The sequence below is a fragment of the Dromiciops gliroides genome, chromosome 2 (assembly GCF_019393635.1).
Source record: "Dromiciops gliroides isolate mDroGli1 chromosome 2, mDroGli1.pri, whole genome shotgun sequence".
NCBI lineage: Eukaryota > Metazoa > Chordata > Mammalia > Microbiotheria > Microbiotheriidae > Dromiciops > Dromiciops gliroides.
Window position 1 is genome coordinate 239,482,443 of NC_057862.1, and position 12,827 is coordinate 239,495,269.

At 42.8% G+C, this 12,827-nt stretch overlaps 1 protein-coding gene across 3 annotated transcripts in view; it reads left to right on the forward strand.

Moving 5' to 3' along the window:
- DPF3 (double PHD fingers 3) overlaps positions 1–12,827 on the forward strand; it is a 413,835-nt gene that overhangs the window by 289,129 nt on the left and 111,879 nt on the right. For all 3 annotated transcript variants that reach the window (XM_043989941.1, XM_043989942.1, XM_043989943.1), the window contains exon 8: positions 9,058–9,195. In XM_043989941.1, the coding sequence (XP_043845876.1) occupies positions 9,058–9,195 (138 nt within the window). The remainder of the gene's footprint in view (positions 1–9,057; positions 9,196–12,827) is intronic.

The window sequence follows — 12,827 nt, forward strand, 5'->3', positions numbered from 1 at the left end:
TGCCAAAGTGAGGGAATAATACCAACAAGTGACAGAGTTGCCAGGTCTCAGATGGCTGGGGAAGAGGAGAGAATAAAGCCCCTTTCATAGGGAACATGAGCCTTGAATCCTTCACATCTTGCCCCCTCCCAAAGGGAATGTAAATTACTTCCTGAATGTTGCTAACACCTAAGCTATGCACCATCCAGCAAAGCACTCAAACCACAGCAATGATTTAATGATATTTAGCCAATTTGGACGTTATTGAATTGTGGTTCCTAAAATACAATTTGCTCTTGGGAAAACCAGGAACTTTACAACAAAGTCTAGACGCATATTTGAACTATTCTAAGGACATGAGTCTGTGCTTAGAATTAGTGAAAAATTTGCCAACTTTTTGATGTTCTTGATTTTTGGTAGCAATCTATAGTTTTCCTGTTGTACTTACAGATTGTGGATCGTTGTTGGTATTTCTGCTACTCTGAGGAATTTCCTGTTCATGTGGAAATGGCTTTGGACTCAGACCTTTCTCAATTTATACAGATTATTAAACTAATGGTTTATGGGAACTTAGAAATGGAAATGGTGATCTTGAGGAGCCATTATGGTTTCATAAAGATCATCCTATCATATTACTCACATTTCCTTTTGTGACAGGATCACCAGACTAGTAGTAGATCTTCTGCAAAAGGAACGGTTGTTTCTTGCTTAAAATTACTATGCCATCTTTGAAATCCTGATAAGCAGGGAAGTGTTTGGAATTTTCTACTGTACATGTTGCAATTTTGGAGAGTAGATTTTAGGAATTCAGAGTAGGGATAGGTGAGATTCCATGATGTAAGATTATTATGGAAAGGTGGCTCAAGAAGATGGGATACTTTCATGATTGAAATCTCTTTGATACACACATCATTGACAAGTGAGGAACAAAAGGCAGGACTGTTTATAAAGAATAAAAAGATAGTACCAGGAAGAGCAGCAGCAGTAGCAACAACAGCAACAGTACCCACCATTCTTCTTCTTCTTCTTCTTCTTCTTCTTCTTCTTCTTCTTCTTCTTCTTCTTCTCCTCCTCCTCCTCCTCTTCCTCCTCCTTCTCCTTCTCCTTCTCCTTCTCCTTCTCCTTCTCCTTCTCCTTCTCCTTCTCCTTCTCCTTCTCCTTCTCCTTCTCCTTCTCCTTCTCCTTCTCCTTCTCCTTCTCCTTCTCCTTCTCCTTCTCCTTCTCCTTCTCCTTCTCCTTCTCCTTCTCCTTCTCCTCCTCCTCCTCTTTCTCCTCCTCCTCCTCCTCCTTCTCCTCCTCCTTCTCCTTCTTCTTCTTCTTCTTCTTCTTCTTCTTCTTCTTCTTCTTCTTCTTCTTCTTCTTCTTCTTCTTCTTCTTCTCCTTCTTCTTCTCCTCCTCCTCCTCCTCCTTTTCTCCTCCTTATCATCATCATTATTATATCATCACCCCCCCACACACACTACTAGTACTAGTACTACTACTATTTTTTTGCTGACTGGGTTCCCCTATTTTACCCAGGCTTGAAATTCAGTGGCTACTCACAGACCTTACCCCAATAATGATCAGCACAGGAGTTTTAACTAGTTCTGTTTTTTCAACCTGAGCCTGTTTGCCCCTCCTTAGGCAGTCTTGTGGCCCTCTACTCCTGGGGGTTCACTATATTGGTGCCCTTAGTGGGGCAGCTAGATGGTTAAGTGGGATAGATCATAGGGCCTGGAGTCAGGAAGATATCTTCCAGAGTTCAAATTTGTCCTCGGATACTTATTAGCTGTGTGGCGCTGGCCAAGTCACTTAACCCTGAGGCATTTTCTCATTTGTAAGATAAGCTGGAGAAGGAAATGGCAAATCACTCTAGTATCTTTGCTAAGACAAAGCCAGGGAATGTCAGACATGTCTGAATAGACTGAACAACAACAAATATACCCTTAAGTTTAAGTCCTAATGCCTGGAGGAATCGCATTTGAGGGTAGATGTGGGTGCTGAGTTACTGTGAGTGATCTCTGGAGAATTGTAGAGAATGGGAAAGGCACTTAAAAATGGAGATGCACAAATGCTGTGGGCCCCAATTTTCAAAAAGGAGAAGGTAAATCCTTCAAGCAATAGACTAGTGTGCTTACTCTAATTGCTAGTAAAATTATAGGACAAGTTCTTTGAAAAGAATGGCTTCTGAGCACTTAGAAAAGGTGTCATGATTATGTATCGGATCTTCTGAATGTCCCGATTTTATTGAGGGCATCATCATCCTTCCATTCATCCAAGTTTGCAACTTTGGGGGTCATCTTTGTTTCCTGACTCTCCCTCATCTCACATATACAATCAATTGCCAAGTCTAATTAATTCTACCTCTGAAACATCTTTGAGAGGCAGCATGTAATAGTGTATAGGGTACCAGACTTGGAATTGGGAAGACCTGGGTTTAAATACTACCTCAGATACTTGGGAGCTATATGATCTTGGGCAAATCACAACTTTTCTGTGCCTCAGTAGGGGTTGGACAAAATTTCCTATTAGGTACCCTCCAGTACATATCATCCATTCATTTGGATTTGCTTTATTGTGTCTTGATTTCTCACAAAGTCATTAGCTTCTGTTTGCTCAATCCTGATTTTTAAGCAGTGATTTTCTTCAGAGAGATTTTGTACCTCCTTTTCCATTTGGCCAATTTGGCTTTTCAAGCTGTTGACTTTTTTTTTCATGACCCTCTTGCATCACTCTTGTTTCTCTTTCCATTTTTTCTTCCACCTCTTTTACTTTATCTTCCAAGTCCTGTTTGAGCACCTCTATGGCCTGAAACCAATTCATATTTTTCTTGGAAGCTTTGGATGTAGGAGCCCTGATGTTGCTATCCTCTTCTGAGGGTACATCTCAATCTTCCTTGTCACTAATGAAACTTTCTTTGGTCCGCATCTTTCTTTGCTCATCTTGCCTGTCTTTTACTTGACTTTTAACTCCTTCTTAAAGAGGGGTTCTGCTTCCAGGATGTACTATTCAAAGCTTCAGGGGGTTGTAGGTGGTATGATTTAAGGAAGGGCAAGTTCTTCACTCTCCTGGCCTGTTCTCTGGTCCATAGATAACCCTAGGCCAACTTGCTAATTAACCAGGCAACAAAACTTTGTGTGCTGTGATTGTTAGCTCTGATGAGCCTGCACCCCTCCCCGACCTGGGGCCACCGCCACTCAAACCTACTTCCTGGTTCCCAGCAGGGTTGCAACACCCAAGTTCCACCTCAGTGCCAGCAGAGACCCCTGTAATCTCTCCCTGGCCAACCACTCAGCCCTCTCACCAGGAGACGCTGGTGCCGCAGCTGATTTAGAGGGCTCCAGAAGTCTGCCTGGGACTGGATCTGTGTCATTGTGACCTTGGGGTTGGGCTCCTCTCCTGCCCTGGCACAGCAGCCCCCTCCTCTGATCTTCTAGGCCATCTTTGGCTGGAAAATGATCTGAGCCTGTTCTTTTGTGGATTTTGCTCTCCAGTACATATCATCACATAAGAATTTCTCACATCCGTCTCCTTTTCTCCCTCATTCAGCTACTACTCTAGTTCAGACCCTTTTAATTTACTGCCTGGGCTATTATAATACTCTCTTTATTAGTTTTCTTGCCTTCAGTCTCTCCCTTCTCCAAACTATTTTCTACAAAGCTGCCAAAAAGACATTGCTAAAACATAGATTTGATGGTTACTCTCCTCCTCCTTAATAAACTCCGTTAGCTCCCTACTACCTTTACTCACCTTTATGCACACCCTTTGGTCTAGTGAAAATGTCCTTCTTGCTGTTTCTTACATAGCATATTTCATCTCCCATCTCAGTGCCATTTCACTATCTCCTATAGCTAGAATGTCTCCTTCCTCACCTTTTCTTCTTACTATAGAATTGCTGGTTACCTTCAAAGGTTGACTAAGTACTACCCTCCTACACGAGGCATTTCCTGATTCCCTAGATGCTAAGGTCTCCTCAAAAAACACCTTGTTTTTGTTTTGTTTATATTTAATGTTTCTCCCTACCCCTCCTACCCCCAATTCCCAGTAGAATGTAAGACCCTTGAGGGCAGGCAGTTCTACTTTTTTGTCTGTTTTTTTTTTTGGACTTAGGAAATTGTCAGGTCCATAGTAAGTATTCAGTAAATAATTGTTGATGGATGTTTTGATGTTTTCAAGAATACTTCTTCTGTTTTGTTTTGGGTATCATGTCTACTACATTCAACATTATTGATTTACAATATGTGACAGGAAATGTGGAAGTCCCAGAATGCTGTCTTCTTGTTTGAACTAAACTGTCCCTACATAGACAGTTTTCACTTTATATAAGTGGGGCCATTTGGCAGACCTCTACACTTCCACATAAAGTGATTTGTACATTATACGAATTTGCCTAGGGACTTGGGGGGGAGAGAGAGAGTAAGGGAGAGAGTCAAGACGGGGTCTGCTGGACTATGGAGGGAGGAGGCAGCACACAGTTTAAGGACACATAGGGAAGGGCCAGGGACAGAGAAGTGTGAGCAGGAGAATGAACACTTGAGTATAGGGACAGACTTGAGGTACCCAAGCACTGAGGAAAAGGGAAAACAGACACCTGGGACAGGACAGGGAGTAGGTGGAGCAGGGCAAAGGTCTGCTTTTTTGGTGCCCTTGATTGGGCAGAGGTGGTGGTGGTTTCTTAGTGCCTCTGTTCTTCTGCTTTCACTTGGAGGGCTTTTTTTTGGTGTGTGTGTGTGTGTGTGTGTGTGTGTGTGTGTGTGTGTGTATGGAAGGCCACAAGCTGAGGGGTGTGAGAGAGAGAGCACAGTAAAGTTAACATAGGTTTTTTTTTTTAATATGGATTTCTTTCAGAATTCTTCATGTAAAATCGAATTTGTGTAATGTGAACTGTCTGTATTACAAATCATGATTCCACGCTCTTGGGTTCATTTTATTTTTTCTCGATATGCACATTACTGTAAGTGCAATGGCTATGCATCCATTTTGGATCTTGCAGGTCACATGATGATGTAGTCCTGTTGAGACAGGATGGACCATCAGGATCCATCTTCCTCCAGTGATTGAATTTCTTGTCATTTAAATGTGTAGGATCAATGCGAATGAATCTGTCCATGTGTCTGGAGGACAAAGGGCATATGTGGTCTTCCCCTCTGTCTTTTGTCCTTCAGTTCCATTGACCATGTTCAGATAGAGACTGGATGACCATCTGCTAGGGACGGTTATGGGGGAATTTTTTGCACTGGGTAAGAAGTTGGACTATATGTCTTTTAAGGCTCCTTCTAATTCTAAGAATCTGTAATTTGTTGTTTTCTATGTAACTCCTGCCAGTTTGGTAAGAGAACATTGAACAGCTGATCAAAGTGGCTTCTTCTTACATATGTGGGCTGTAGAATTCTTGGTTTCCTTCAAAGACTGGGCACCACCTATTGATTTTGTCACCAACCAGTCAAGTCTTTACCATTACCTTATAAACATGAACTAATGATGTGTTCTGTCCTGTTTTACAAATGGAGGATGTTAAGGCCAGAGAGAAGTATGTTTACCAAGAATAATAATAATAAGGTACGTTAATAATAATAATAAGGTACTTTAGGAGCAGATTTACAAATGAAGTCAGGATTTTGGTGACCCCTTCATCTAGGCTTATATCTCTGGGCTCTATTCTCTAATTGGTTTTGGTGATTCCTTTTGTTTTCGGGCCTAAAACAATAAAAAATCTGACAGTTACCTACTGTGTGTTCCAAGGTCCTCTTATACAACCTTGGCAGAGTCATTGTCATAGATAAGGTAGGGAAGTAGGAAAGTAGGGAAGAGAGCCTCTTCCCTTCTCATTGTGCATCACAATTCTGCTTCCTGCTGGGGTCAAGTTCTTTCCTTCAATTGCTCCCAGTTGCTTCTCCTCCTCAAGGTAAGAGGGAGTAAGTGGGGGGAAATTCCCCTTTGCCAAAAGAGAGGAATGTACATAATAAGTGCCTGCATTGAGACCTTATTGGTCTTGGAAGGGGGCAAAAATATTCTGTTCTCTAAGGGATTCACTCTGGAGGAAAAGAGAGAGGGGAGGAGGGCTTGATTGCCCTTGTAATCTGTGTCTCATTCTTTGCTTGCTCTGCGCCAGCAACACAGGATCCAGGTGCACATTTTCCAAAATTGGGAAAGATGATGAAAATTGTAGATAGGGACAGAATTTGCTTCTTCCTCTGAACCTAGGACAGCACCTCTGTGACCCAGCAGAGTCAGCGCCTTGTATTTAGTGGGCACTTACTTAATCATGACTTTCTTTGTTGGATTGAATTCCTTCTAAAGCTGGGTTCTATAGAAGTGATGATTCTAAAGGTGCCCAACACAAAGGACCAGCTGATGGAAAGAGATGCTTTAATTGGTTAATGGGGATGCGGAATTTTCTAAAAGTCTCCAGCTTGAGTTTTACTCTAATTCTACAGACAATTCAATAATTAAATTATTACCCACATGTTAAGAAGGATTGTGCATGGTGCCATATGCCCTCCTTCCTAAGAGTTTTTGACTTGGAATCAGGAGGTGCTGGATCCAATCCATCTCCAACACTTGGGGGCAAGTCACTTAACCTCTCTGTGACTCAATTTCTTTATATAAAAAGGAGTTGGGGGCAGCTAGGTGGCACAGTGGCTAAAGCACCGGTCCTTGATTCAGGAGGACCTGAGTTCAAATCTAGCCTCAGACACTCGACACTTACTAGCTCTGTGACCCTGGGCAAGTCACTTAACCTCATTGCCCCACAAAAAACAAAACAAAACAAAACAAAAGAAAACAAACAAAAAGAAAGCAAAAAAAGGAGTTGGACTCAGTGGTCTCTAAAGTACCTTCCATTTCTAAATTTATGATTCTATTCTCCTCACACTTACATTCCCCTGCCTCAACTTCTGATAGAAAATTTCAGAATTGTTCTCTTAATTATTTGCCACAGTGGACTTTTTTAATTTTAGAAGTTGCAAGAGCCGTTCTTGAAGGGTTAGGCAAAGCATCTGAACAGATATGAAAAGATTCTGTTTGATGAAAGTAAAATAATACCTGTGGAAGTATGACATCATTTATAAGTCAAGAATCTGTGATTTTTTTATTTTTGTCATGGGGGGGAGCTCCCACTGACAAATTTCAACTAGTCTATACTTTATTATCTTAGAGTTGTCTAAGACTCAAGTGACTTGCTAGTGGTCACATAATTAATAAGTATCATAGGGTAGGTCTTTTGACTCCAAGTCCCACACTATATATACTATGCCACCCCACCTCAGTGGGTAGAGTGGTAGACTTAAATTGAGAAGAACTGAGTTCAAATTCTTCCTCAGATGCTTGATAGCTGTGTGATCATGAGCAAATCACTTAACTTCTCTCAGCCTCAGCTTCTTCATCTGTAAAATGGGGATATTAATAACACCTACCTCACAGGATAGAAAGACCAAAGGAGTTAGAATCTGAAGCTTTGGGGTAAAATCCTCCCTCTGTTTACTTCCCAAAGTTCTTAATTTCTCTGAGTCCCTAGCTCCCTGATTTGATAAATGGGATAATAATAACTCAGAGTGCTGTTATGAGACTCAAATGACGATGCATGGGAAGTGTTTTTATAACTGAATCTCTTTGTATGTGATCTTTGATCATTTTGTTATTCATTGATATTATTGATTACATTATATAGAACCTAGGAAAGTAATTTAACTTCTGTTTGCCTCAGTGCCTCTCAAATGCAAAGTGAGGATAATAATAGCACTCCCAGGATTGTTGTGAGGATCAAATGACAGACTGTTTGTAAAAGTGCTTAGCATAGTGTTTGGGATATATTAGGTGCTTAATAAGTACTTGTTTTCTTAATCCTTCCCTTCCTCCCTCCCTGTCTCTCTCCCTTCCTTTCTTCTTTCCTTCCTAATGAAAATGCTCAAATATGAGTATGCAGATACTGAGCATTCTGAGGTCATCCTTAAACCTCGAGTCTTCACCAAGTCCCTTCTGATCAATGGAATTAAAGCATGTATTGTTACCTCCCTTAATTTCAGACAGGGATCTGATTTCCATGCAGTCCAATGACCAAAGTCAAGGGCAGGTTCCAAAGTACAAAACAGTTGCTGACATCCAAGAGTGCCGGGGTGTTCATGGCAAAGGCAGGCTCCTGCTGGAACCACCAATGTCCAAGAGGGTAGCTCTCTCTATAGGAAAGGCAGCTTGTAATTCTCAAATTCTTCAGCACCAGGGCTACAACTTTGCATTAGTGTAGATGGGCAAGGGATGTTTCCTGAGGGTGGTAGTGTGAATATCCGCTGGATAAAAAGTTGACATAGCATGACATATGACTCTGACTTTGGAGACTTTTTTTCCACTACAAGTAAAAATAGTCCCAGGTCTTCCAAGTTTAATACAAGGCTCAGTGAGGCTATGTGGGGGAGTCTACCTTTCCATATGTTACCAGACTTCTGGTCCCTTAATAACCTGGATGACTCTTTAGTGAGCAGCCATCCAGGAAGAGTATCTTCCTTTTCCCCTCTCTCCTTGCCTCTCCCTTCTTGACTTGCCTGTGTTGATTGTCATACTTGCCTTTTCCTTTGGAAAAGTGGTGCTAATAAAAGCATTTATTAGGAAAAAAAATGCTAGGAGATCTTTAGGTGGCGGGGTATCTGAGTTGTATCACTGAAACTCTTAAGTATCCCGAGCCTTATACCTCATCACTGTGGAGTTTAGAGGGGCTTATTTTGGGGAGAAAGGGGTATGATGAGAGTGCATGTTGAAAATGAGTTCCATGTAAAACTTTGATAAATCATAGTTTCAAATGGAACCCATTTTCTTTTTCTTTTTTCTTTCTTTCTTTCTTTCTTTTTTTTTGTGGGGCAATGAGGGTTAAGTGACTTGCCCAGAGTCATACAGCTAGTAAGTGTCAAGTGACTGAGGTCAGATTTGAACTCAGGTCCTTCTGATTCTAGGGCCGGTGCTTTATCTACTGTGTCACTTAGCTATTCCCTGCCCCCTGGATTTAAATGGGTAGGGGTGGGTGATATCTTAGAGAATGAAAATGCTAGTAGCACAAGGTGCTGAGCTATCACCCCCTTCACTCCTTCCTTTTTCTTGTCTCCCCTCTAGTCTGTGGCAAGCGGTACAAGAATCGGCCAGGGCTCAGCTATCATTATGCTCACACACACCTAGCCAGTGAAGAAGGGGATGAAGCCCGGGAGCAAGAGACACGGTCCCCCCCTGTCCACAGAAATGAGAACCACAGACGTGAGTACCTTCCTATCCTTTGCTTTTGATTTATTTGTTTGGGCCTGGGATGAAATAGGAGTGGGTGTGGGGGTAGGAATGGATAAAGAGCTGAGAAACTCTCTCTCTCTCCCCCTCCCTCCCCCTCTATGTCCCTCTCCTTCCTCCCTTTCTCTCTCTGTCCCTCCCTCCCTCCCCTTTCCCCCCCTCCCCCTTCTCCCTCTCTTCTCCCCTCCTTCCCTCTCTCTTTTTCTCTCTCTCCCCCTCTATATCCCTCTTGCTACTCCCTCTCTTCCCCTCTCCCTCCCCCTTCCCTCCCCTCCCCCTCCTCCCTCTCTTCTCTCCTCCCTCCCTCTCTCTTTCTCTTCCTCCCTTCCTTTCTTTCCCTCCTGTTCCCCCAACCTTTCCCATGTTCCTAGTCATTCTTATTGATTTGTTCTATACCATGGGGGGAGCTGGATTTTTGAGCAGAGTTGTTTGGCCCGCTCTGTTGCTAAGCTGAGCTGGAGAACTCCACACCAGCTCAGCATGGGCCGTGTGGCAGGCCGCATTTCTATCACTGTTCCCAGAGGGAGGGAAGGGAAGTGGTTAAAGGAAGAAATAGGAGGGGTCCTTAACTAGCCCAACATCAAATGTCAGTCCCGCTGTGGCTGTTCCTCAGATCAAGGAAATCTACCACTTGCATCTGTAGAACCAAGTTTTGACTTGCCCAGCTAGTGATGAATCTGGAACTACTGCCTTTGGGCGGGTCTATTTGGACTGAATATTGAATTTCACTATTCAGCCATCATGAGCTATAAGAAAGTGTCTTTGATTTATTGTTCTGTGCACTGACTCTGGCTTTGTTTTCGGGGTCAGAATTCTGCTGCAGGAGCCCTTTGCCCTGGATATAGTGTCCCAGAGTCTTCAGGCTGTTTTATGTGTGCACTCAGCTTACAAACATTGTCTGTACGTCCTTGTCCTTTTGAATGCAGTGTTCAATAGACCTAAACAGACCCCTGAAGGACTTCTATTTTCTTTTTCATTTTCACTTTTCTTCCCCTGTTGGACTAACCTCCAAGCTGTGGTTTGGTTATTCAAGAAGGACTCCAACCACTGGCACATGAGGACTCGGAGTTGGTAGTGGGGATACTTGATATGGTCTTAAGCTGGTTACCTATTTCTATCACCATCACCTAGAATTGAGAAGAGTCTTACTAAATCATTTGGTAGGTGTTGATACTTATAAGTCATATGATCATAAATTTAATGCTAGGAGAGGTCTTACAGGTGATCTAATGAAATGTTTGGACTTTACAGTTAAGAAAACTGAGACCCAGAGACTTAGGGGCAGCTAGGTAGTACAATAAAGGGCAGTGAGATGACTCAGTGGATAGAATGTTGAGTCAGGAAGAACTGAGTTAAAATCTGGCTTCAGACACTTGTCTTTGACCTTGGCCAAATCACTAAACCTCTGTTTGCCTAGGAGGCAGTTGGGTAGCTCAGTGGATAGAGCCCTGGGCATCAGGAAGATGTGAGTTGAAATCCAGTCTCAGACACTTACTAGGTCTATGACCCTGGGCAAGTCACTTGACCCTGTTTGCCTTAATCTATTGGGTTAGGAAATGGCAAAGCCTTCTAATATTCTTACCAAGAAAACCCCACGGACAGAACAATAAGGTCATGAAGAATCGGATACACTTGAATAATAGCAACAACAATAAGGTGGTAGAGTGGATAGAATGCTAAAACTGGAGTCAAGAAGAATATCTGGGGGGTGGCTAGGTGGCACAGTAGATAAAGCACCGGCCCTGGATTTAGGAGTTCCTGAGTTCAAATCCGGCCTCAGACACTGACACTTACTAGCTGTTGTGACCCTGGCAAGTCACTTAACCCCATTGCCCTGTAAAAAAAAAAGAAAAAAGAAGAAGAAGAATATCTGGGGGGCAGCTAAGTGGCACTGTGGCTAAAAACACAGCCCTGATTCAGGAGGACCTGAGTTCAAATCCAGCCTCAGAGACGTGACACTAGCTGGTGAGCCATGGAAAGTCACTTAGCCCTCATTGCCCTGCCTCCCCCCCCCCCCCAGAGAATATCTGCTCAAATCTGTCCTGGGCAAGTCACTTAATTGCTGTTTGCCTCAGTTTCCTCAACTGTAAAATGGGGATCATTTTACACCTTCTCCCCAAGGTTGTTATGAGGATCAAATGAGTAATGGTAAAGTGCTTAGCACAGCTCCTGGCAAATAGTAGGAGCCTATATAAATGTTAGTTATTATTATTATTATCATTATTATTAAATTACTTGCTAAATGTCACATAGGTATGTGAGTGGCAGAGGTCCTCTGTCTCCAAATTCAGGACTCTTTTTACTGGACCACACTGCTTCCCTGAGAGATAGCAGACCTGCTTCAGAAACATTACCAGGTGGTTTACTGTTCATTTTTCCAGTTTGGTGGGAGTTGATGTTGCAATTCAACAGCTTTAAAAGGATCAGAGCTTTTACTAGTGGGTGTTTCTCTCCCCCAGCCCCTGACTCTTTCTTAGTATGTACAGTTGCTCCACATGAATTTCAGATACTAATTTTCAGGTTGAGAATTGGGGTGCAACAATATATCACAAGAAAGGTTGACGGCTCTCACTTCTCAGTCTAGGATGTATGTGATCTGGAATAATTAACATGCCCATAGCTCAACATTTCCCTTAGTTTTTTGTGTGTTTCTTCTGTGTCTGGAGACAATTCTTTATGTGACCTTAACACAGAGAACCACCCCTTTCTTCTTTTTCCTTCCTCTCTTTCTGGAGATGGGAGTTTTTCTGTCTTTGATGGAGAAGAGGCCGAACGACCTGCCCTGTCTTCCTCACTAGTTCTTCCTGCTCCCCCATCTCACCTACTCCTGAACATCTGCAATGCTGACGCCTCTGTTCACTTCCCAGGGACATGCTTCTGTGTCGTAATCACAACCCCCCCCCCCCCCCCCCCGCCCTTCACTGTTTAGTTCAGAAAGAGGAAAAAGCCCCAACCTCCTTATGCTGAGGCTGGGTCTTCCTCCTGGGGCACAGCCTCTTTCCTTCCCATAGTGTGGCTCTTTATTTATATTGACATCTTGAAAGTATTTATTAGTTTGCTATTATTTCTAACCCTCCCCTCCAGAAAACACACACACACACACACACACACACACACACACACACACAAATACAACACTTTATCTCCAAGTCTTTTTTCAAGTGAGCACATTTTCCCCCTCCAAGATTCTCTTTTTCATCCAACCTCTCTTAGAATTATTTTCTTCCCTGGTTCTTTGTTTTCCTGTTTCTTCTCTGGCTTTGCTTAACTGTGTGGGGAGCACAGCTTCCTCCCTGAATTTCAGGTTGAGAAGCTGCAAGGTTTGAGCAGAATAAAGTAATATCCTCCTTAGCTCTTCACCTGATCCCTCTGGGTTCAACATTCACATCTGAGAAGGGCACTGGCATTTCCCCCGCTTCTTTCCAACACCACCTTCTTGCGTGATCTATCAGCTGGATATCCTTGGCTCTTTGCAGAAAACTGCCCATTATTCAACTGGAGACCTTTTCTTAGGTGTATATGTCTTCACAAGAAATTGCATCTTGCATTCTTGGTCTGATTTTTTTCCAGACCATTTGCATTTTTGATTCATTGTCTTGCAGCCT